The sequence below is a fragment of the Heterocephalus glaber genome, unplaced genomic scaffold (assembly GCF_053883595.1).
Source record: "Heterocephalus glaber isolate CG9 unplaced genomic scaffold, H.glaber_assembly_v1.0 deba00001561, whole genome shotgun sequence".
NCBI classification, from domain to species: Eukaryota; Metazoa; Chordata; class Mammalia; order Rodentia; family Bathyergidae; genus Heterocephalus; species Heterocephalus glaber.
Window position 1 is genome coordinate 10555116 of NW_028258349.1, and position 23891 is coordinate 10579006.

General features: G+C 54.5%; 3 protein-coding genes across 21 annotated transcripts in view; 1 reads left to right on the plus strand and 2 right to left on the minus strand.

The window, feature by feature from the left end:
• Fxyd7 (FXYD domain containing ion transport regulator 7) overlaps positions 1-7562 on the minus strand; it is an 8931-nt gene extending 1369 nt beyond the window's left edge. The window contains exons 1-6 of one of the 4 annotated variants that reach the window (XM_021239847.2): positions 7364-7551; positions 3935-4055; positions 2821-2850; positions 943-1017; positions 787-820; positions 609-649 (exon numbers count right to left, since the gene is read on the minus strand). In XM_021239847.2, coding sequence (XP_021095506.1) covers positions 609-649; positions 787-820; positions 943-1017; positions 2821-2850; positions 3935-4055; positions 7364-7543 — 481 coding nt within the window. In that variant the 5' untranslated portion in view covers positions 7544-7551. Of the gene's footprint in view, positions 1-608; positions 650-777; positions 821-942; positions 1018-2820; positions 2851-3934; positions 4056-7363 lie in introns of all 4 variants that reach the window. The other 3 variants (XM_021239846.2, XM_087191074.1, XM_004858853.4) reach the window with 3 other exon arrangements.
• Positions 1-23483, plus strand: part of Lgi4 (leucine rich repeat LGI family member 4) — a 25669-nt gene extending 2186 nt beyond the window's left edge. The window contains exons 1-10 of one of the 9 annotated variants that reach the window (XM_021239840.2): positions 13956-14082; positions 14595-14779; positions 16276-16347; positions 16629-16700; positions 17649-17720; positions 17829-17900; positions 18079-18248; positions 20777-20941; positions 21015-21520; positions 22484-23483. In XM_021239840.2, the coding sequence (XP_021095499.1) occupies positions 16328-16347; positions 16629-16700; positions 17649-17720; positions 17829-17900; positions 18079-18248; positions 20777-20941; positions 21015-21520; positions 22484-22798 (1392 nt within the window). In that variant the 5' untranslated portion in view covers positions 13956-14082; positions 14595-14779; positions 16276-16327 and the 3' untranslated portion in view covers positions 22799-23483. Of the gene's footprint in view, positions 1-13955; positions 14083-14594; positions 14780-14800; positions 15972-16275; positions 16348-16628; positions 16701-17648; positions 17755-17828; positions 17901-18078; positions 18249-20776; positions 20942-21014; positions 21521-22483 lie in introns of those variants that run through there. The other 8 variants (XM_021239843.2, XM_087191068.1, XM_004858848.3 and 5 more) reach the window with 8 other exon arrangements.
• On the minus strand, positions 7674-11641 carry Fxyd1 (FXYD domain containing ion transport regulator 1). 8 transcript variants are annotated; one of them, XM_013077489.3, is made up of 8 exons: positions 11491-11641; positions 10252-10316; positions 9805-9837; positions 9274-9348; positions 9017-9053; positions 8145-8194; positions 7943-7993; positions 7674-7808 (listed from the first exon to the last, which is right to left on the minus strand). In XM_013077489.3, exons 2-7 carry the CDS (start codon positions 10310-10312, stop codon positions 7971-7973), a joined length of 279 nt encoding a protein of 92 aa, XP_012932943.1. In that variant the 5' UTR covers positions 10313-10316; positions 11491-11641; the 3' UTR covers positions 7674-7808; positions 7943-7970. The 8 variants fall into 8 exon arrangements, with proteins under 8 accessions (XP_012932943.1, XP_012932944.1, XP_021095508.1 ...); XM_013077490.3 differs by having other exon boundaries at positions 11339-11625; XM_021239849.2 differs by lacking the exon at positions 11491-11641 and adding an exon at positions 11262-11481.
• Positions 23484-23891: the final 408 nt, after the last annotated feature.

Consider the following 23891-nt stretch of genomic DNA (forward strand, 5'->3'; position numbering starts at 1 on the left):
GTTGTTGTTGTTGTTGTTGTTTTGGTACCAGGGATCGAACTCAGGACCTTGAGCTTGTGAGGCAGGCGGCAGAACCACTGAGCTAAACCCCCAGCTCCCTAACATGAATTTTTAAATCTATATTCTATCCATCTCTCTTTTTGTTATTCTGATTTGATTATTCAGAAGACCACTCTCTTTTCCTTTCTTTTCCTTTCTCTTCATCTCCACCCTAGATGGGCCCAGCTGAAAGATAAAATCTAGAAAGCATTCTACATTCCTGTGGCAGGGTCCCCCATCCCGGCTGGCAGACCTCCTTCTCCCACCCAGGTCCCTCCTTCCTGGGCTTATGCCTTTCTCCCTTGGGAAATGGGTTTCTTCTTGCTTTTTGAGGTTGATGCCTTTTGTTTCTGTGAGTCTTTGTACTGTGGACTCAGGATGTTTCCTGTCCTGCTGCCCCCTGGTGGCCGGACGTCTTCCCTGCGCGAGGCTCAGCCGCCTGCGGAACTGTCCCTTGCGCCTCAGTTGAGGCCCAAGCTCTGGTGTTTCAGTGGCTGTCCCCATACGGATTGCCCTTTCTGCTGCCACCTGCCAACCCCCCAGACCACACATGTGCATTTTCACCTCACCTGAGGACGGAAGCTCCGACTTACAGGACTTGCAGGTGGGGCTGTGGAGGAAAAGAGAGAGAAAAGAGCATCAAGGGTCTGGCAGGTCAGGCCTTCTGGGCCCTTCTACCAGGGCAGCACCGAGGCCCCAGGCTGCCCCGCCACCCCCCTCTCCCCACCGCGGCCAGACCTCTCAGACCTGGAGTCTGCTTTTCTGCACTTCACCTTCTTGCCTGTTGGGAGACATGGAGACAGAACGAGAAGCTAGGGACAGAGGACAGGATGCAGACAAAAGCCAGCAGAGAACCTGAGGTGCCCAGGGATGCCAGGGCAGCCCAGGGAGGGCCAGACTTACTGATGATGATGATGATCCCCAGCAGGAACATTATGGTGGCTAGAGTCAAGCCCACTGTCTGCACCGTGGCATAGTCTAGGAAGACCATAGGGAGGTCAGGGCGGCGATGGGCCTCAACCTTCACCCACCCAGAGCTGCCAGCCAGGGGCCCCAAACTCGGGATGTTACAGGCCACGCTGATGCCCTTCCAGTGGGCTCACAGGAGGACAAGAGCCAGGGCTGCGGCAGGATCAGTTAGTTCCCTTTGGGCTCTCTGCTCGCCACCCTGCTCCCCCACCCTCTCCCTCATATGAACTCATGCAACTGCTTCCTCCCTGGTCCTGGTCCTGGTCCTGTCCACCATTGTCACCCACCTCCACTACTGAAGTCTGTTTCTCTGTGGTCTTGCCTCCAAACGATAGGGGACCTTCCCACAGCAACTGGGTCCTGCTCAGCTCAGAGCCCTCCCTCTCTGGCTCCCACTGCACTCCAGGAAAACACCAAGATCCTCACCAGGGTCCTCAAGGCCCCAGTCCAACCCACTCTGCCCCTCAGTCCTCTACTCCAGCCACAATGGCCTCCTTGATGTTCTCAGAGTGCATCAGGTGCCTCAGGACCTTTGCACTTGCCATCCCCTCAACCCAAAAGCTTTTCTCTAGATAGCCACAAGGCTTCCTCCCTGAGGAACTTCTGAGATTTATTCAGATGCCAATTCAACCTTCTCTGTCTACCTAGAATTTTCCCATCTTCTCAACACTAATTCCATTCCCTCTTTTATTTTCCTTCATGAGAGTTATTCTCCTCTCACAGTCTTGTCTCATAAGTAATTTTCATTTTATTTACTTGAATATCTGTCTCTTACTGAGTGTTAGATCAAGGAGGGAAGGCAATCTTGCCCATATTGCTGACTGCAGTGTCGTCAAGAGGCTGGGACATTGCCTGGCATAGAGCATGTGCTCAGTAAGTATTTGCTGAAATGCCAATTTGTGGAGCATTCATTCTGTAACAGCTGTGAGCCAGGCCTTTGGCTTCAGGCAATTGACTTTCATATTATGATTAAGCACTCATCAACAAACTGCACAAACCAAAAAAAAAAAAAAAAATACTCAAAAGTCCAAGTCATTGCTGGCTGTGGTGTGGCTCCTTTTGCCAGGGAGTCAGGGAGGGCCTCTCTTAGCAAGCAGTCATTATTTGATTTGAGGCCAGAAGAAGGAAAAGGAACCCTAGCCAGCTGCAGGGAATGCTAAGGAGGTGAATTCCTGGCAGAGCAGCAAGTGCAAAGGCCCTGAGGTGGGGAGAAAATTGACATATTGAAGGAACAGTGTGAGTGAGCAAAAATGGGTAAGAGGAGTATGTGCAGAAGAAACTGCAGCTAGATCCTCCAGAGTGCAGTAGAGCTTCGATGCCATGAAGATGGTATAAAGGCATCATCTAGGTAACTCTTCTTCACAGGCCTCAGAGGTGGGCACTACTGCCATCCTTTGTTTACAGAAGAGCCCAGAGAGACAAGTCACTTGCCCAAGGCCACACAGCTAGGGAATGGATAAGCCAGGACTCGAATCCAGGGGACCTGGGCTCAGTGTCATTGCTTTTAAGGTGTTCTCTGGCTGCTTCTCTAGTGATTTCAGTGCACCTGCCTGCGATTAGAACATATTTTAAGTGCTCGTTGAAGTGCCTGGGGCATTAAAGGGGCTCCAAGAGAGTATGAGACCACTTCCCTCCCCAATCGGGTTCTCCCTCCACACAGGCAGCTGATGTGACTGTACCAACGTGGCCACCTGGCCAGTGGCCCATGTATCACATAGCTGCAGCTGGAGCCTTCAGCAGTAGCCTGTGGGAGCCTGCAACTACCCTTCCATCCAGCCCTAGGGTGCCCCCATCACAAATTCTGATACTCACCATAGAAAAATGGGTCAAATTCCTCAGGACCTATGGGAAGGAAGGCAGGAGAAAGAGGGGGAAACATATTTCAATGCTAGCTTTCTTAACGTTTGGTGGAGGATACTAGGATTCAACCCAGGGCCAAGCATTGCACTACATCCCCACCCCTTTTTATTTTGAGACAATATCTCACTAAGTTGCCCAGGCTGGGCTTAAACTTGCAATCCTCCTTGCCTTGGCCTACCAGAGTGCTGGGATTACAGATGTGCACCACCTGCCTGGCTAAATTTCTTAACATTTTAAAGGATCTGGATGGCGCCACTGGACCCACAGGGATTTCTCTGTGGAAATCAGAGAAAGAGGCCCCTTGCTCTGGATGACATAGACTCATGGCAGGATACAGGCTTGACAAGTGGAGCATAGGAAAGATTCCAGCCCTCACTCATTCATTCCATCAGTCGGTTCCATCCCCTGCAAAGTGTACAATGTACTTGACCATACATGGCAGTCCTGGTCCTAGACTGCTTAGAAATCTAATGCAAGCAATGGACTGAAAAACACAGATGCAATCCCATTTACATATGATGCCAGAGGTTGACAGACCCCAGTCCAACTGGTAGACCCCTGCATCTATGGCTGCTCCTGAACACTCCCTAAATCTTCCCAGGTATCTGCTCCTGCTCTCTTCCACTTGCTCCTCCCACAAAATCTAGTGCAGAGGAGCTGTGATGATTCATATCCTATATTACTTATTTCTAAGACACCAGCAATGTTAAGATTCGACGTGGATTTTGCAGTGGTATTCCTGGTATGTGCGGATGTGTATGTACCACACAAAACACATGAGACACACTCATCCACTAGAAGACTCACCCTGATTTCAGAAATGCTAGTGCATAGGTAAAATGCTGGTGTGTTGTGGGGAGTGGTGGTACACATCTGTAATCCTAGCACTCTGGGAGGCTGGGGCGGGAGGATCTTAAATTTGAGCACAGTCTGGGCAACTTAGCAAAACCTCATTTCAAAATTTAAAAAATAAAAAGAGCTGGGTATATAGCTCAATGCAAAGGCCCCGAGTTCACTCCCTAGTACCACTACACAGTCTGTGGATCTCCCCTTTCTCATCTCTCACCTCCCTGCCACAAACCCCATCTGCCTTCAGGAGAGCACAGATCATCTTCCCACTGCAGAAGTGATGGTCCTCTACTTCCTCTGCAGTTCTCATTAGGTCTTATCTTCTCTGGAGCTGGATTCTGCAGAGCATGAGCAGTTAGGAGAGAGGTGCCAGAGTGATGGCATAGTGTTCTTCTCCCCCCTTCCAGGCTCCTCAGAGAAGGATAGGTCCCTTGAGGTTATGTGGGGCCATGTAACTAATTCTGGCCAATGAACTGTAATTAGAAGTGTCATTGTCACTTACAGGCTGGAGCATCCAAGTGCCCATGCAAGAGCTCTCTCTTGTCTCTGGCCTGGTGACCTGAACATTCAAGATGGCCGCTGCTCTAGTTTTCTTTGGTAGAGAGGCCTTTCGTGACACGGAACATCTGTGAGAAATAACCTAGTGGTCCTAACCCACTGAGGCTGCTGGTACTATTTGCTTCCAAAGCAAAGTGTAGCCTAAACTGACTCATACAGGGGTCTCTGAGGCAAGACCACGAGTGGCACTAATTCATGCAGTGTGTTAGTTCTCACTTTTCAGGGCTCTATCCAGTCTTCCAAGAGGAAGCCTTAGGTTGGTCCAGATGTGTCATTAATAGCTGCCAGCACTTGTTAGTCTCCCCCCTTACCCTAGAGAAAATAAGCTTGTGCTCAGAGTCTTCAGCAGGAAACAAAATCTATGTAGAATTTTATGACAATGGTGGATTTTCTTATTTATTTAGCCAACATTGGATAGCATTGACTCTATGTCCAGCTGCTTCTAGGCTCCTTACAATATTAAGATTTAATCTTAGCAGCAACTCTGACACAGGTAGTATCTCCCTCCTCATTTCATAAAATGGGATGCTGTACCCAGAAAAGTCAAGTCACTTGCTTAAGATTTGTTTTTATGCTTGCCTTTAATTAAGGCAAAAAAAAAAAGTCTTCATTTTACACTTGTGGTGGCAATATAAAATAAAGCTAATGAAGTATTAAAAGTTAATCCTGGAAGTATGAGGCAGGAGAATTGAGAGTTTGAACCCAGCCAGGGCAACTTAGTGACTGAGCAAGACCCTGTCCCCAAATAAAAGGCTGGGAATGTAGCTCAGTGCAAAGGTCTAGCGTTCAACCAATGCCCAGTACTGGAAAAAAGAAAGGTTAATCCTTTGAAGTAAAAACATTAAATAAGTAGCAGTGCAGGGAACATTTGACATTTGAATACAGGCAAAATCTTGAAGGTGGTACTCAAAAGCATCCAACTGGGGACACGGTGTTTTAGAGTCACCTGGGCTCTGTATTAGCTCCCCCACCAGATGCTGGGTAAATTTGTTTGACTCATCTCTGCTGTTGATCCTGGCATTTACAAAAGGCCCTCCAAGAATTTTCCTGGAATGAGTGAGTGAATAAATGAATGAATGAATGAACAAATGTGAGGCCCTTCTGGGCTGCAAGAGGCTGCAACAAAGGTGGAAAGGTTGGATTATCTCACTTTTGTCTCCTGGTTTTCCGCACACCCTCCTCCAAAGTTCTCAAGAACCCACTGTATGAGTGCCAGTCCCAGAATCCTCTTGGGCTCCTCCATGGGTGCAGGTGCTCCTGCTGGTCCCTGCTGGCCCAGCAATCTGAACTCTCAGGGTGTGGCTGGGCTAAGGGTGGAGCCAGGAGGCAGAAGAAGGAATGTGCACTACTTCTGGCCAGTTGCCAAGGAGAGATCAAGAAGGAGGTGGTTGCTATGCCAACCAGGGCATCTTGAGGGGTGATGGGTCCCATCACTGCAGGCTGGGTGGAGTGCTGTGTGAGGGTTGAGGGTTGGGCCCCATCTTGACTCTCTCCTTTTGCACCTCCTCTTGTGGGCCCTGCATGGCTGGTTTCTGGCCAAGCTGAGGGTCCCTCTCAGGTACAGGGACCCAGGCCCAGGTACATTCATGCACCCCCTTTCTGTTTGCCCCTAATTCTCCCTCCTGTTCTCTGGCAGGTGGAAAGAGCCTCACCTCCATTCCCTTCTCTCCTCAGCAATTCATTAATTCATTTCCCTAAGCAGCTTGCAATGCATAACATGCTTTTCCTTTCCCAGGATTTCCCGAGACCTGCGGTCCCCTCTCATGCTGTGACTGGGAGAAGGGGGGTACTGAGGCGTCTGTCCTCCCACTTCGGCCTGTCTGCTGCCATCGATCCTGCTAACCACCACCTCTGCGAAAAGAAGCCCTGGGCTCCCGCCAGACCTGCTGGCTCAGCCCTGCCCCCTCTCCCTAGGGTGGCTTCCAGCCTCTGCAGCCCCCCCACCCCGCCCTGCTTCGCATTCTGCAGATATGGCTCAGTGCAGCAGCCCCCACCAGCTAGGAAAGGGGGAAGGGAAGGAAAATTCAGAGTGTAATTGGGGCTCCCTTTACTGCCAGGGGCTCCTCAGCGTCCCTGGCCCTGCCCCCTCCCCCACTGAAGTGTTCGGTCCCTTGCTTCTCAGCAGAAGGAAGCTCACCATGGGGGACTGTTGGGGGGACAGTGAGAGTGAGTGTTCAAGGGAGTGAATACCGGGGTTAATGGGTGTCAAATATAAGTGGTCTGCTGCAGGATGAGGGCGGGAGGGACATCTGTGCACACCCAAGTGCACCTCTGGCACTGGAAACCACAGCTGGCTGTGGGCTGGGAAGGAGGGTCCCACCATGCCATTCCCACCCTTGAGGGTCACTGCAGTGGTTTGGGCCCCACCCCATGCGGGCCCCTTTCTGCTCCTTTCTCCTTCCCTCCTTCCCTCTCCACAGTCATCTCAGTCTCGGTGTCCCTTCTCTCTCTCTGCTTCTCTCTTTCCCCGCGTCTTCCCGTCACTCGGACACTCTGCGAGTCTCCTACCTATCTTTCTGGATCTTTGTGTCACTGACTCTAGATCTCCTGCCTGTCTTGGTCTCTTTCCGTCTCTCTCAGATTCTCTGAGTCAACCCCCACCCCCATTTCTCTCTTCTTTAGCTGTTCCCCTTTACTCTGAGCCTGCCTGTTCCGGATCTCACGGGCGTCAGTGCTGGACTGAGAGGGATGTGGACCCCCTCCCGTTGTCCAGCCCATGCTCCTGAAATCTTACCTCTTTGGCTGCACTCCTCAGTTCCCAAAGCCCATCTCCTTCCGACTTCCACCACCACTATGCTGGACCAGCCACCCGGTTGCTATAGCAACCTGTCCGTGCCCCCTTTCTCCTGGGACTGTCACTCTCTAATTGTAGATTCCGCACCGGACGAGGTCGCCTGGGAGCCGGTGTCCCAGAGCCCTCAAGGGGCCTCTAGGGGTGCGTGACCGAAGGCTCCGCTGGGGAAGGGGCCGACACCCTCTCCTCACTCCCCTCCCTTTTCAGGACTAGACTCTCCGCGCACTCTTAAGCTCTTAGATCCGGGAGCCCACCCTCGCCGCCCGAGCGCCCACTTCCAGGCCACACGCTCACCATCTGTAGGGGTCTGGGTTGGGGTCGCCATGCTGAGCAGGAGCAGGGGGCTGCTGGCTGCTGAGGCAGCGAAGGTGCGGCTGCGGCAGCTGGAAGCAGGACAGACTGGGGGGGAAGGTGGGGGGAGCCCTGTGTTGGGGGTGCCTGTAGCCAATGGGGGCCCGGAGAGCCCGCCCCCATCCAGGCCACCCCCGCCCCCGCCCACTGCCGGCCTCCCCGCCCTTTTCCCAAGGGTGGGGGCGCCCCCTGCCGGGGCCAACGGGGCTCCCAGGCTTTCGCTCAGAGGGACTGAGAGATCAAGAAAGCGCTGTCAGGAGAGAAAAGCACGTTTTATTGGTGGTGTGGGAGGCACGCGGAGTCCGTGGGACAGGGCTGGGGAGGGGGCAGGCGCGGTGGCTGGAGGCGCGCGGGTGATGGGCGGAAGGCGTCGGGTGCCAGGGGAATCCTGTGGGGCGAGAAGGGGGAGAGGCGATGCGGACCTTAAGCCCTCCCCCGGCCATCCTCCCACCTGGCACTTCGCCCCCTTCAAGCTTCCCTCCCTCTCTTCTTCCCTCCACAGCCGGGTCTGAGCTGCAGGACCTGGCTGAGTTCCAGATGCCAGGTGTCTCTACCGCCTGCGGGTGGACAGACCTGCGGGGGACACAGAGTTCGGGCGTCATGAGGGGTAGCCCTGTGGTTTGGGATCAAGCCCCTTTCTCTGTGCACCCAGGGAAAGCCAGGAAGGGGGTTCAAGGAGCCGGCCGCCCTCAGCCCCAAACACCCGCGGTCTCCCCAAACTCACGGCGGATGGAGCTCCGGAAAGTTCCCTCCTCTTCATCAGGTTCCCCGGTTCTGGGAAGGGAGAGGGAGAGGGAATTGGGGCTGGGAACGGAGACCTTTTCCCACACCGAGTCCGAGGCCCAGAGCGGGCGAGGAGCGGGCCGGGGCGCCCGAACTGAGGGGCGTCCAGGCGCAGCTGAAGTGTGTGTCAAGAGGCCTTCCAAGCAGGGGATGATGAGGACCTCTGGGGTCGGGAAAGGGACTGTGGGCGCGTCAGTGGGCCCCGGTAGACTGCCGGGAGATGGCCTGGGTTGGAACCCCAACCCTCATCTCCCAGTGACAGTGATCTTGAGTACGTGACTTTACCTCCCCGTGCCTCAGTTTCCTCATCTGTACAGTAGGGTTGATGATGGCAACACTTATATACTAGGAAGCACTGGCTCACAGTACACACTCAGTGCATATTAGCTGCTACTTACAACGAGGTTTATCATTGTTTTCACAGGCAAAGGTATTCATACTTTGCCTGTGCTTTACATTTTTATTTAAAGATGAATCGGAGCCTAGGAAGAGGACTGCGAGCTAAACTGGGCCGCGAGTGAAGTGATCTCATTTCACTGCGGCTCGCTCTTTCCCTGCACTTTCTCTGTTGTCGCGCTTTGTGATTTTACATCTGTGTGGCTGTTGGAATCCATGGCCACAGGGCTGGGACCTGGACCAGGCAAGGCGGGAGGTGAATGCATCGCTCGATCCCAGGAAATGACCTGGGGCCTAGCACATCGTAGGTGCTTAGTAGGTGCTCACTGAAACAGGTTGGGAGGACTTTCCGCCTTGGCCCCTGCGCCCCTCTAGAGCGAGGAGGAGGCGGGAGAGGGCGGGGGAACGGCCTCTTACCTCTGCTGCTGGTTGAACTTGCACCGGCACCTCTTGCCTGTGAGGACGGGGAGGAGGAGCAGAGGCTGAGTCCCTCTAGGAGGCGCCCCGCCGCGCTCCTGCGGCTGTGCGCCCCGGGAGGGGTGGAGCCCGGGGAGTGGGGGCGTGGCGGGGAAAAGAACCAGGCGGACTGGGCGTGGTTTGTACAGGCGTGGGGCGTAGTGGGCGGGTTTGGGCGTGGCCTAGACGGGCGGGGCGGGGCGGGCCGAGGCACTCACTGAGGATAATGAGGATTCCCAGAATGAAGAGGATCCCGGCTATGGTGAGGCCTCCGATCCGAAGGGATTGGTAATCTGCGGGCAGCAGTGATGTGGGCGACAGCAGAGAGAGGAGCACAGCAGCGGATTGGGAAGATGTGGGCAGGGCAGGGAGGAGGAGAGAAGACAGGAGATGAATAGGGATAGGGAGATATAAAAGAAGAGGAGGTGGGGGCAGGGAGGTGGGAGGGAGAGACAGGGCGGTGGATTAGGGTTCGGGTGAGGATTGGGGTAGGTGGAGGAGGGAAGGAGGAGGGCGGGGAGGCATTGGGCAGGGAGGGAAGAAAGGGCAGGAGGTAGCTGGGGATGGGTTAGGAGATACTGAGAGACTGAGTCAAACTGAGAGGCGGAGCGGGATCAAACAGAAATAGACACAGAGAGGGACAACCAGACAAGGGAGAGGAGACAGAGCAAGAGAAAGACAGAAGGACAGAAATATAAACCCAGAAAAGGGGAGGGCAAACGGAGGCCCTCCCTCCAGCTCCGCCTCACCATAGGTGAATGGGTCCTGTTCCTGTGGTGCTTCTGGAATGAAAGAGAAATCTGGGGTTAAATGCTTCTTGGGATCTTGGACCGGAAGGAGCATGAGAAGACATGGGCTGAGAATTTGGGGGTCTGGGACCATAGGCAGGCTGCCCACCCTCTCTGGGTCCTAGCTGTCCCCTCTGTGCTGCCCTGGGTAGGGTAGGGCCGTTTCACTGCCCCAGCGCCCTGATGTAGTACAGGTTGTTTTCGACCCCATCATCCAATCTGGGAGCCAGCTTCCATGCCGCTCTCTCCTTTGCCTGACCTGAGGCACTTTCCCCTCCCCTAAATGCCAACCTGTAATTGAACCCTACATGGAGACCCCCAATTTCCGTGAGTTCATTTAGGGTGGGATCTTCCACCTGGTTCCCGAATTGTGTCCCACCCCCACCCTCAAGGCCTCCCTTTACTCACCTGCATTGGCGACGGAGAGAAGAACCAGGAAGACAACCAAGACATCACTGAGGGATGCCATCGTCCTGAGAGACAACAGAGGGACCGGGAGTGTGTACTCACCGCCACCTCTGAATCCAAGGGGTTAAGTCAGAGACTGTCTAGGGACTTAATCATGAAAGTGTTGGTTACCCAGCTTAGTTGCCTGAGAAACAGGCTTCTCGGATTGGGACCATTTCACCAAAGCAACTCACATAACGGGGCTCACATGTGACGCAACACAGCAAAGTTAGGGGTGAGACAGTCAGTCTGCAGACATCTCCACAGGCCTCCACCTCCACAGCAGGGCCCGGAATCCCCAAATGCACCCCAGCAGAGGAGCCAGGATGCCACCTCACACAGGTGGAGAGACAGACACACCCCAGTCCCACCTGCCCCACACGGTGGCCTTGGCCTCCATGTATCAGGACAATTGCCGCTCTCCTGCCCTCGAGGCTGCCCGCTGTCTGCTTGACCCTGGGTATAAATATCTCCCACTTCACCCTGGAGGAATTCGCCTCTAAGGCCACCATGGCAACAGCTTTCCTCCCGCCCCTCGGGGGTCAAGCACAGTCCTGTTGGGTGAGGCCCAGCTGCCCCATGGACACAGGCTGCCCCTCAGGGCAAGGCCACCCAGCCTACTCTCCTGGGAGCCATGAGAAAAGGGAAAATACTCCATCTGCCCACCTTCGGGTGACATCTTTCATAACTAGACAACACCAGGCGAGTAATGTGAGGCCCATGCTCATGGGCCTGGGAGAGAAAAGACAGATGCCAGAGCCAGGGACACACTTGCAAGGGTGCATGTTCACACACACACACACACACACACACACACACACACACACTGGGTGGGGCTGGAACAGAGTCAGACAACACCCTTTCCCCAAACTGCTAGTTGGAAGAAGATGGGATGTAGACACAGTAAGTAGGGTGCACATAAGCCTCCCTGGGCCTCCAGTTCCCCAAGACGGTGACACAAGCAGCTCTACCTGTATTTAAACCCCACGCCCAGCCAGGGGGCTCACATGGCAGCGGCAGAGAGGGCAGGAGTCGCACCCCCACTCACCCTCACTTGGCCAGCGGAACCCCAGTGTCACACGCTCTCCTTCTTGGGCCAGGCCTGCCTGGGAAGCACAGGCTGGCCACTCCTGCTCCCAAAATAGGCTGCCCAGCCAGGGGAGGGAAGAGGTCTGGAGGGAAGGGGTGGGGGACGCTCACCCCAGTCAGGCTGTCCCCTGCTGAAAGAAGGCCCCCAAATGTCCGGTTGTGCCCCTGGGGGCTGAGCACTTTGGACCCCCTGGCCCAGTGCTGGATGCGCCACCCCAGGCAGGCTCCCCTCCTGGCCCCACCCCACCCCTACCCTCCCTCCCTAACCAGCAGCTGTAACTGGAGCCCAGGCTGGAGGGGGGCCAGGGGGCGGCCCCCAGCCCAGACCGCCCTGGCCTGCTCGGTTAACTCTCTCAGCTCAGACTGAGGAACAGCAGGCAGGGTGTATGGACACGCACATGCGCACGCATGCACGCACTCACCTTGGCATAGAGCGCTGAGCTGGGGCAGGGCAGTGATTTTCTCGCTGCTCCCTGGGAACTGGGCCCAACTGGGGCCTAAGGTCAGGCAGCCCAAGTGCTTAGGAGCCCACTCACCCCTGACCTCCGAGTTCTGTGAAACTCTTGACAGTACTGTAGGGTTGTTTGTGAGCAAGGGTGGGGAGTTAATGTGTATGTGTCTCTGTGTGTGCTGTCTGCTGCTGACTAGGATCCCACCAGGCACGCACACCACACACACACACACACACACACACACACACACACACACATGGCCACAGAGAAACCCAAAGACACAGACATGCAACTAGCATGTCTTATACCCAACACAAAAGACAGAGATACACAGATCTGCGTACACGCACACACTCATGCTGATGGATTTCTAGAGAGACACTGAGAGCCACACATCTGTCCACTCTTACAAACAGAAAGATACACATTTTTGTGAAGACGTGTTCACAAATGGCCCTACAGAAATACACAGAACATATAAAATCATTCAAAGACACAGACACAGCTAGTGAAGACATGGAGGGCAAAGACCTTGTGCACACACAGACCATGTTCCATGGCCACACAGAGAAGCAGATACAGTGTCAAGGAGACTCCCGCATCACCAGCCACTCTGTCACAGAGCCACACACACAGACACATGCACTGTGCACACATGCACTGTGCTCACACACCACCCACGGCCAGACAGCACACAGCTGACCACACAATCACAGACACAACAGTCTAACGTTCTGGGCTCACACTCCAGAACCACAGAGATATGTTGAGCCTTGAACTTTTCTTTCCCTGAGCTTCTGTGGCTCTAGGAAGAAAACATTTCTGGTGTTCTCATGGGCAGGCCCTGGTGACAGAACCCTAAGGTCAGGATTGGACTCTGTACTCCTCATTGTGTGATCTTGGGGAGCCATTGGAACTTCTTTGTCCTTCAGTTGCTTGGGTTATAAAATGGAAAGATGGTTAATGTGATACACGTACCCCTGGCCAGTCTCAGAGGTCTCTGAACTTGACCTTGTCTTATCAGCTCCATGTCAGAAATGGGAATACTGAGGTTTAGTCACATGGTGCTAATTCTTGAGAGCTCCCCTGGTGGTAAAGGATAGAAATGCCTCCATGCTTAAACTATTGGAAGCCTGCCCAGATAACGGGTCTGCAGGACTGAGGCAAGAGCATGTACACAGGTTCACACTCATGCGTGGGCATCACACACATACCGAGGCACCTGCTCTCAGAGAATGCAGGCAGCTCCGAAAGGCTCCCATATCCCTGTCTGTCTGAGCCCTCTAAGCCTCTGCCCCTAGCGGCCCTGCACCCCGGGGCCACCAGCAGTCCCCGGTTAATGATAACCCTGCTGTTTATGCAGCCCTGGGCGGGGGGGACAGGGGACACAAGGGGCCAAACAAGGAGGGGCATCTGGCCAGTTCTTGGCCAGTCCAGCTTCCTTCCCTGAGGGATCCAACTCTGGAGCATTAAGGGTCCCAGGGTGGAAAAGCTTGGAGCTTTGCAGCTGTGTCATGTTGCCAGTGGCTTAACCTGTCTGTCATTCAGTTGCTCCCTTTGTAAAGTGGAAAGGAAAAGGGTATCCACCTCAGAGGGAGGTCAGGATGATTATCCAAACAATCTAGAGCACTGAGAACAAAACCTGGCATACAGTAAGTGATTTTTTAAAAAATTAACTGTCTTCGCCTGCCTCGAAAGCGCAAGGTCCCAGGCACCAAAAAAAAAAGAAAAAAAAATTAACTGTCTACTGGGCGTGATGGTCCACGCCTCTAATCCCAGCACTCCAGAAGGCTGAGGCAGGAGAATCACAAGTTTGAGCCTGGCCTGGGCAACCTATTGACTTAGTGAGACCCAGTGTCTAAATAAATAAAAAAAATAGAGCCTGGGATATAGCTCAGTGCAAAGGCCCTGGGTTCAATCCCCAGTATTGTGAAAAAGGAAGTGAGCTGTCATCATTGTCAAGGCAGCCCTTCTCACGCACACTGGAGGGAGGACGCCACTGGGCCGGGCACGCTGTCCGTGTGGGCTCAGGCCTAGCCTTGTCTTCTCTGTGTCTCCAGCACCAAGCTCTTTATTTGCACTTTCAAAGACCCTGTAAAGAGGTTTATCACACCTGCTTTTCAGCTGGGGAAAACGAGAGCCTTTCTCAAATCACAAGCTGTTCAGTTCGGGACTAGGACCTGGAGCCAGAGTTTGGCCCCAAGCCTGCTAACCACTTCAGGGTACCCACCCTGTGATGAACCCCAAGAAGGTGAGTTACTGTAATCATCACACTAAGTCCTCTCCCCAAACTGGAAAGTGAGTACTAATCAATGCCCCCATTCGACAGGTGGGAAAACTGAGAACCTGGGAGGTTGAATGGCTGAGGCCAAACAAGACTGGGCTGGACCCCGGATCTCCACCTCCAGGTGGTGCTGTTAAGCCTCAGATCCTGCTAGTCTTCTCTGGTGTGCACCTCAGGGCAAGAGAGGCCATGTGTATTCCTCAGTCAGGGGTGTGTCTCCTGAGCCCAGGCAGTGAGGTGATAGTGGCACCATAAGACTAAACCTTATGTGCCTCAGTCTCCCCATCTGTGAAGTTGGCATAGTAATGCCACCCACTTCACAGTGTTGCTGTGAGGACAAAGACAGGCAAAAGCAAAGACAGGCGCATAATATATACTTGGTAAATATTATTAGTAGGTCACGTTGGGTAACAAGTATCTCTTTTTTTTGTATTTTTCATATTTAATGAACAATTATTCACGAATTCTGATCTCCAAAGAAAGAAACAAAATAACATGGAGAGATCCTGGAGCCAGCTGCCCGGGTCTGAACCCTGCCTCTGCCTGCAGCTGGATCAGATCACGCTGAGCTCAGGTCACTTGACCTCTGTCCTCAGCTTCTCCAGCTGTAAAATAGCGATGAGAATAGCACGGAGCCCAGAGGGCTGTGGTGAGACTAGAGTCAGTAAGTAACAGTTTGGCGCAGAGTCGTGCTGAAGAAAGAGCTGGCATCATTGTGGTTACGTATTTCCTGGGGCTAATCTCAGTGTCAAATGCGCTCGGACGTTAGAGAGTTAATCTCAGGGGAGAGGAGGGAGGAACTTCCAGTGTTTGGGGCAGGGCAGCGGTCCTTCCAAGGGTGGCCACCAGAGGGAGCAGCTGGACCTGCTCTGGCCCCTTCAAGCCTTGGGGACAGCACCCACCACACCCTCCGGGAGCCTGGGGAGGAGGCTGGCTGGGAGTGGCCAGGACGTCCCCTCAGACCCAGAAGCTTTTCCTCCCACCTCCTCCTCCTCTCTGCAGAGCCATCCAGTCCCCACCCGAGTGACAAGCTGGGCAATCTGGGGAGAGGGCTGGCTGGGAGTGGCCAGGATGGCCTCAGCCCTGGGCGGCCCCGCCTCCTGCCAAAGAGCCATTCAGTCCCTTCCCCGGGGCTGCTCTTCCTATGGCCTCTGACCCCTCCTCCTTCTTACTCCACTCTGCCTGGCACACCCTGGGCCCAGCACGTCCCTTTCCCAAATCTTCAGGGAGAAGGGGCGTGGGAGGAGGCAGAGAGTACTGGGCTCTGGAAAGAGGGGGGAGGGAGCTGAGAAATAGACACCAGGCAAAGGGACACACACACACACACACACACACACACACACACACCCGACAGAGACCTAAAGAGACAGAGACAGGGAAAACAGAAACAAAGATAGACAGAAATAGGGACCAAGATTGGGGGGGCGGTGCAGACTAACAGAGAGGGAGAGGCAGCAAGACAGGGAAAGAGAAAGAAAATCAGGCACCAAAGAGGTAGAGGGAGAAGGGCAGGCTGTGAGATCCTGGGAGCCAGGTCCCAGCTCCCTGTGGCGGATCCAGGGCCACTGGGCACAGGAGATGTAGGAGCCCCGGCAAAACTGGGTCCAAGATAAGTGGAGGAGGGGCCCTAAGTCTGGGACAGGGGGCATGGCAGGGACAGGGCCTCTGCTGCTGCAGCTGCTGCTCCTGGCTGGGGCTGGGGTGGGGGTGGCCTGGAGACCCCCAAAGGGAAAATGTCCTCTACGCTGCTCCTGCTCCAAGGACAGCGCCCTGTGTGAGGGCTCCCTGGACCTGCCTGAGAGCTTCTCCCCGACGCTGCTGTCACTGTGAGTGTCAGGCCCTCTGTGGGCCTGAAGGTGAGGACAGGAGTCCTGGAACCCCAGAGGTGGGGGTGGGATGCTGGGGTCCCCAAGGAATCAGGAACCTATCAGGATCTCGGGCAGCAGAGGATGTTGGGATATATGAAAGGGGGCTGCTGAGATTTGGAAAGGTGCAGGGGGAATGCTGGGGCCAAGCAAGGTGGGCAGCTGCCCTGGGATGCAACAAAATGTACCCTTGCTCGGGTCACGGACTCCTAGGGAGCAGGGGGCTCTGCTTCAGGACCAGATGGTTGCAGAGAGAGTTTTCTCCTCACTCACTCTTGCCCATGCTCATTCCCAGCTCACTTGTCAGGACTGGAGTTACCCAGCTGAAGGCCAGCAGCTTTTTGAGAATGCCATCCCTGCACCTTCTGTGAGTAGTGCCTGGTTGGGCCAACCCCAGCTGCAAGGCGTGGGTATTCATGCACAGGCATGGGGAGGGCGTGTGCGTGGAGGCTGGCAATGGCCAGGCCAGGTTCTTGCACATGCAAGGCTGTGAACACACATGCATGTGAAAGTATCTGTATCCCTGCACACACTCACACCCACATATAAGTGTGTGCACCCTTGCCTGTGTGAGCTGAGGGTGGGGCAAGGTTAGAATGACAACTAAGTGCCCCCACTCTAGAAAATTCTGTCTTGCTCCCTGGCCAGTCTCTTCACGTCCAACTCCTTCTCCGTGATCGAGGATGATGCGTTTGCCGGCCTGTCCCACCTGCAGTACCTGTAAGTGGGGCCCGGGGGTGGGAGAAGCAGCAGAGGTCTCTCTGTGGCTTCCAGAGTAGGGGAGGTTGAGGCTGGGCCCAGAGATGTCTGGACACAGTCTAAAGAAAAATTTCTTAAAAGCTCTGGGGATATAGCTCAATGCAAAGGCCCTGGGTTCAATCCTCAGTACTGCAAAGGGTGGGAGAGAGAGAGAGGAGGAGGGAAGAAGAAAAATATGGTGGACCCAATGGCTATGGTGCTGTTGGTGATAACGTCTGCGGGGCAGTGTCAGCGACAGTAGTCAGTGTGGTGGGAATTGGTGATTATGGTATTGGTGTGGATGCTGGGAACGGCCGAGAGGAGGACGCTGGCAGTGGTATTAAGGACAATGTGCCGTCATGGGTGCTGCATTTGTTGATGATGGTGAAAGTGTTGGTACTGATGAGAACACTGGCAGTCATGGTGCTGGGAGTGGATGATGTGCACACTGGGAATAACAGTGATGCTGCGGGCACTGCACTGCCGGTTTGTAGCAGTGGTGGCAGTGCTGGTGACGAGGGCGGTAGTCTTTTGGTGCCGATCCTGAAAGTTGCAATGGTGACGCTTGTGGATGTTGTTGGGTTGGGGCTTGGTAATTAGGGTTGACAGTGGGAGAGGTGGTGATGTTGGTGGCGATGGGGATAATGGCAGGAATGGGTGCTGGGGTTGGCAGTGGTGATAGAAGCACAGGTGAGATGCCAGTGCTGCTGTTGGCGACGATGGCGGCAGTGTCCACGGTGTGGCTGCCAATGACTGTAGGGCAGGTTCTTGGCTCCTGGGATGGTGGGCTGGGCCCTTAGTGAGCAGGCTTTTCCTGGGGTTGGTAACGGGGGGGCGGTGCCGCACCTCCCGGTGGCTCCTGGCTTCCATGACGTGAGCCCCTGAGCACTGCAGTCCTCCCCCTCACCTCCCCTCCCCTCCCCTCCACAGCTTCATTGAGGACAACAAGATTGGCTCCATCTCTAAGAACGCTCTCAGAGGACTTCGCTCGCTCACACACCTGTGCGTGCCTCCAGTGCCCCACCCCACCCAACAGGTGCCTACCCTCACCCCAAGGACACAGAGTCTCCCGGGGGCTGCTGACCATTCCTTCTCCTCTCTCTTCACCAGAAGCCTGGCCAATAACCACCTGGAGGTCCTCCCCAGGTTCCTGTTCCGAGGCCTGGAGACCCTGACTCACGTGTGAGGCTCAAGGGGGCTGGGCGTGTGGGGGTGGGAACCCGGGGGGTCTGTGAAGACTCTCACCTATTTTTCCTAGGCCCGTGGGGTGCTATCCTAGACCCTTGCCTAAGGAGGGGCCAGGGAACATGGTCCCAAAGGGTAGGAGCCAGGTTGTAGCCTCCCCGGCCTCTTGCCCCAGGGACCTCCGTGGGAACCCGTTCCAGTGTGACTGCCGTGTCCTCTGGCTGCTGCAGTGGATGGCCACCGTGAATGCCAGCGTGGGGACCGGGGACTGCGCGGGCCCCACCGCCCTGACCCACATGCAGCTCCGACACCTGGACGCCAAGACATTCAAGTGCAGAGGAATAGGTGGGGGCTTTCTCAGAGGAGTGGGAGGGACAGCAGTGGTCCCAGGGGAAAGCAGGAGAGCAGAGGCAAAGGCTGCCAGGGCTGAAGCACTGACCTCACCCCCTGCCGTGCCACTTCCCGGCTGGGAGACCCCAAGCACATAGCATTACCGACTGAGCCTCAGTTTCCTCATCTGTAAAATGGGAGTAATAAACAGTGACGGAGGATTGCTGTGAGGATTGAATGACGTGTCCATGCCTGCACAGCATATGACATGGCCTGGAACAGGAGGCCCTTAATTGTTCACTCTCTTTGATATCAAACTGACCACTCTAAAATTCTTCTTACATGCCAAGAATTGTGCTGGGACCTGCATGTGCCATGTCACTTCACTTATTTTACCTTCCTTTTGCTTTTCTACAAATGCATTTTTGTACCTTTTTGGGTGCAGGGCAGTGCAGAGAGAACAGCAGTGGTGAACACAGCCCCTCACAAAGCCCAAGGCCCAGAGAAAAGCAGGGCACCCCAGATGGTGACCTACCACCCAGAATGGTCAAACCCGGCACAGGGGAGGTGCAGAGAGAGGGCTCGCACCAGGGCAGAGTAAGCCATGGGAGCTCAGAGGTAGGGCCACACAGAGCGGGGTCAGGAAGGTTTTCCTCCAGGGGTGGACCTGAAGATCTTCACACAGATGCTATGAATAAACTAACAATGTAACAGCAGTAGCTGGGTGTGGTGGTGCATGCCTGTAATCCCAGCACTCTGGGAGGCTGAAGCAGGAGGATCACAAATTTGAGCCCAGCCTGGGTGACTTAGCAAGACCCTGTCTCAAAGCAAAAGGGAAAAGAGCCTAAAGATGTCTGTCACTCAGTGAGAAGGCATGGGTTCAATCTCTAGTACCACAAAAATAGTAGTTGTAGTAATTATTATCTGTAATAGGACATGTTTTTGGTCTTTGGAACTCACAAAATGGGGGATTTAGCTCAAGACTCTTTGTTTTGTTTTTGCTGTGTTGGGGATTGAGTCCAGGGCTTCGTGCATGCTAGGCAAGTGCTCTACCACCAAGTTATACCTCCAGCTCAGAGGGCACTCTTTATTGAGTCATTCAACAAACATTCAGTGAGGCCCACACTGTGCCTGGGCCTACAAGAGGTGATGGGTCCACCGGTGACCAAGATTCCTGAGTCCTGGCCTCCGGTGACTTCCTGGGGGATTGGGGTAGCAGACATTAAATAAAACATGACCTAAGTAAGTAAGTGCTACCCATTGTGATGAATGCAGGGAACAAGATGTTAAGGGGGAGTCCTCTGTTATGGGGGTCAGACAAGGCTTCTCTGAAGAGAGCACACTAGGCATATATTTAGCCACAGGGAGAAGAGAGGGAAGGACACTCGGTAGAGAGGGATCAGCATGAGCAGTGGCCCTGAGGCAGTCTGCAGCCTGTCCTGTTTGATGATCAAAAGAAAGCAGATGTGCTGGGGTTAGTGAGTGAAGAGAGAGACACCATGAGGTCAAAGGTGGCAGGGGCCTCACTGTGCAGGACTTTGCAAGCTAATTATCATGGAAGCTAAGCTGTTCTAACAAAGAGTCTCAAAATATCACAAATTAGGGAAGGCAGATGGGACCAAGATGAGCTGTCCAGGTGGGTGGAACAGCTCCTGTACAATGTCCTTGTTTTTGTGTTCGAAGCCAGGCTGTGACGTATCCATATATCAGCTTGTGAGAAAGAAGCGGGGGAGGACAAGTCCCATTTTCACACAAGCAAGTTATACTTCTGCTCTTGTCCATTGGGATCTTTGGTCTTGACATGACCACAGCCAACTTCTAGGAGGGTGTTGGTAGGGGTTCCAGGGTAGTGAGGCTTCAGGCTGAGCAGCCTGGTGGCCAGCTCCACTCAAGTCACGGAAGATGAGATGGATGGGATTTGGTTGGACAGCTGGCTTCATAGGGCACTTAACCTCACCATCCTCATCTGTGACGTAGAGATCACAACAGAATATACCTCACAGGAATGCTACCAAGCTAGATGAATGATTACCTCTAATCCCAGCACTCTGGGAAGGAGGGGAAGGAGGATCCCAAGTTCAAAGCCAGCCTGGGTAACTTAGCAATTTAGCATGGTTTTGTCTCAAAATAAAAAATAAAAGGTGGGGCTGGGGATTTAGCTCAGTAGTGCCACCGCCTGCCTCACAAGCACAGGGTACCAAGTTCAATCCCCAGTACCAAAAAAATAAAATAAAAGGATCTGGGGATGTAACTCAGTGTAAAAGTTCAATCTGAGTACCACCACCGCCCCCCCAAAAAAATTAAACGTGCTGTTTCTGAGGGATTATTTAATGATGCTGAGCAGCTCAGAAAATACAATTCACATTGTGAGTTAACATATCTATAGATAAAAAAAGATTTTTTTCCTATATATCTGTACAAGCTATATATCCCTACAAACTGAACACCATGAATGGCCCTCATTGCAGAGATAGGTAAACTGAGGCTTCGTGAGGACCCTTGGGGTCTCCTGAGTCTGCCTGACTCTCCCCTGTCACCCCCAGAGCTGACCTGGTTCCAGACAGTCCAGGAGTCAGCGCTGGGTGTGGAGCCCTTCTCCTACCAGGGGGAGCCCTACATCATCCTGGCACAGCCCTTTGCAGGACAATGCCTGATCCTTGCCTGGGACTACAGCCTGCAGCGCTTCCGGCCCGAGGAGGAGCTGTCAGGTGAGCCCCCTGCTGTCCCTTCCTGCCTGCCCCCAGCCTGCCCGAAGACCTGACTGCCTCCCACTGCCCACAGCGCCCTCGGTGGTGTCCTGCAAGCCGCTGGTGCTGGGCCTGCGTCTCTTCGTGCTGGCCGCCCGCCTGTGGGGAGGTTCACAGCTGTGGGCAAGGCCCAGCCCCGACCTGCGCCTGGCCCCGCTACAGGCCCTGGCCCCACGGCGGCTGCTGAGGCCCAATGACGCCGAGATCCTGTGGCTGGACGAGCAGCCGTGCTTCGTGGTGGCCGATGCCTCCAAGGCAGGCAGCACCACACTGCTCTGTCGAGATGGGCCTGGCTTCTACCCCCGCCAGAGCCTGCATGCCTGGCACCGGGACACGGATGCCGAGGTCCTGGAGCTGGACGGCCACCCCCACCTGCTGCTGGCCTCTGCCTCCCAGCGCCCAGTTCTCTTTCACTGGGTTGGTGGCCGCTTTGAGAGGCGTACAGACATCCCTGAGGCTGAGGACGTCTATGCCACACACCACTTCCAGGCTGGTGGGGATGTGTTCCTGTGCCTGACACGCTACATCGGGGACTCCATGGTGAGGCTGGACTCAGCCAGGTGGGCAGGACTCAGCCAGTTGGGCAGGCAGCTAGGATTTTCAGCACAACCACCCCATGATGGGGATTTCAGCACTGAAATGTTCTTAGGCACACTAACCTCTGACCTCCGACCCAGACTCACATGCTGACCTTTGAATTCTGACCCTTCCAACACTGAGTCCAAGGTTGTGACTCCCTCCAGACTAGCTGCCTCTAAAACACCCTCCATCTCCCAGAACTGACATTGCTCCCAAGACTGTGATTCTACACCCCACACGTGCACAAGCTCTGGCTCTGTAACGCTGACACATGCCAGGAAGTTTAACCACAGTCTCGCCCCTCCCCACCCTGACCCCACACCCCCAGGGCTGACACTGGAGTTAGGCCCTGCCCATCCTGTGCCACTCCCATTCCCAGCACTCTTTCCAGAGTGAGGTGCAGCTAAGGGAGCATTCGAAGTCCAGAAGAATTCCGGAGTTGACAGGGTCTTTGGTGGGGAACAGACTGGAGACAGGGATGGGAGCCAGGGACCAGGGAGGAGGCTGGAGGGGGTGGAGGATGGGCCAAGGTGTGACCAAAGGAAGTGGGAAAAATGTATAACTATTAGGGACAAAACCAACAGATTCTGTTGCTGACTCTTCTATGTGTGGCACGAGGAAGAGAAAGCTCAAGAACAACTCTGATGTGTGGCCTGAACAGCTGGGTGGTGACATTCATTTTTTATTTTTGGAGGATCCTAGAGATTGAACACAGGGCTTTGAATGTGCTGAGCAAGTGCTCTACCACTGAACTATACATCCCCAGCCCATGGGTGGTGACATTTTTAAAGTTTAAAAAACCTGCAGCATTTGGGGGACCTGCAGGCCCATTTCCAAGCCGTTTCAAGTCCTCCCAAGCCTTGAGGATGACAGGCCGGCCTGGCACTTGGGCCCCTGGCCCTAACTAGCTGCCTTGCCCCACAGGTCATGCGCTGGGAGGGGTCCATGTTCCGCCTGCTGCAGAAACTTCCCTCACGCGGCGCCCACGTATTCCAGCCGCTGCTCATCGCCAGGGACCAGCTGGCCGTCCTGGGGAGCGACTTTGCCTTCAGCCAGGTCTTTCGCCTTGAGTCAGACAAGGAGCTCCTGGAGCCGCTGCAGGAGCTGGGGCCCCCGACCTTGGTGGCCCCCCGCGCCTTTGCCCACATCACCTTGGCTGGTAGACGCTTTCTGTTTGCAGCTTGCTTCAAGGGTCCCACACAGATCTACCAGCATCACGAGTTGGACCTCAGTGCCTGAGACTGGACAGGACGTTGGACTCGGCTGGGGGCCAGCATAGGGAGTCTCAGGCATCTGGATGCCCTCTTAGCTGGCCTCCTGGCCCCAGCCAGTCCTGTGAGATACTGACCACAGGCCAAGTTCACCAGCCACAGGTCCAGACTCTAGTCCACCTCTTGGAGGACCTGGGCTAGCTGGGGTAGATGGAAGGTCACAGCTACTGGACCTTATGAGCCGACCTTCCAGTGTGGCACAGCATCCCAAGTGACTTGGGGGCTCAGGCTGAGGCCTCAGCGAGCACAAATACAGAAATCAAAGGGGTGCATAGCTCTGGCCATACCTGGAGGTTATCCGCTAGATATCTTCCCACCTACCTGTTCCCTATGAAAGTTGAGGTGAGAGCATATCTTTCCCCTCCAAACTCAGTCTGACCAATCGCAATCATGGAGAAGTGCCCGCCTCCATTACGTCACAGTCGCTGGGCAGTTTTTCCTGCCAGATCCAGTAATTCCCTCTGCAGCTTGTGCGCATGTCTATTGCCAGAAGCGATTCCCGCATCTCCTCCCTCTTTCGCAGGTGCGGGCATGGGTGGCCGGTGAGAAAGGCGGGAATTGAGAGGTGTCTCGTGAAGCTCCCGGTACCCCTCCCTGAAGGACGCCAGGGCCAAAGACAGATGAACTCAATAAATGCACTGTGCCCCCGCCCAGCCAGTTGCTGTGGGACCCTTGGGAGAGGGAATTTTGTGAATGGCGTGGGATGAAGCAGGTGTTTGGCACCTCCCGGTGAGACACCGTGGGGGCTCTAAGGACTGTGGGCTCAGGATTATGGGTGGGTGGGGTGCTTGTGAGATCTTGGAGGGTCAAGGAGTGATTAGGGGACAAGTCACAAGTTTATCGTGGATCTCTTTTTTGAGGTCCTGTCTTAAGGGCATTATAGGAGATATTTTGGGTGTTTTGGAAACTTTATGAGGTAGCTCATGGGAACATTTTGGGTCCCTTATTGGCTATTGGGGAGTCGCAAAGGAATTTGAGGCTCAGTAGAGAATCTCACAGTGTGGCCACTGTGTATTAGGGTAGTGTGAGATGTCTCACAGGGACATCCGGGTACTCGAAAG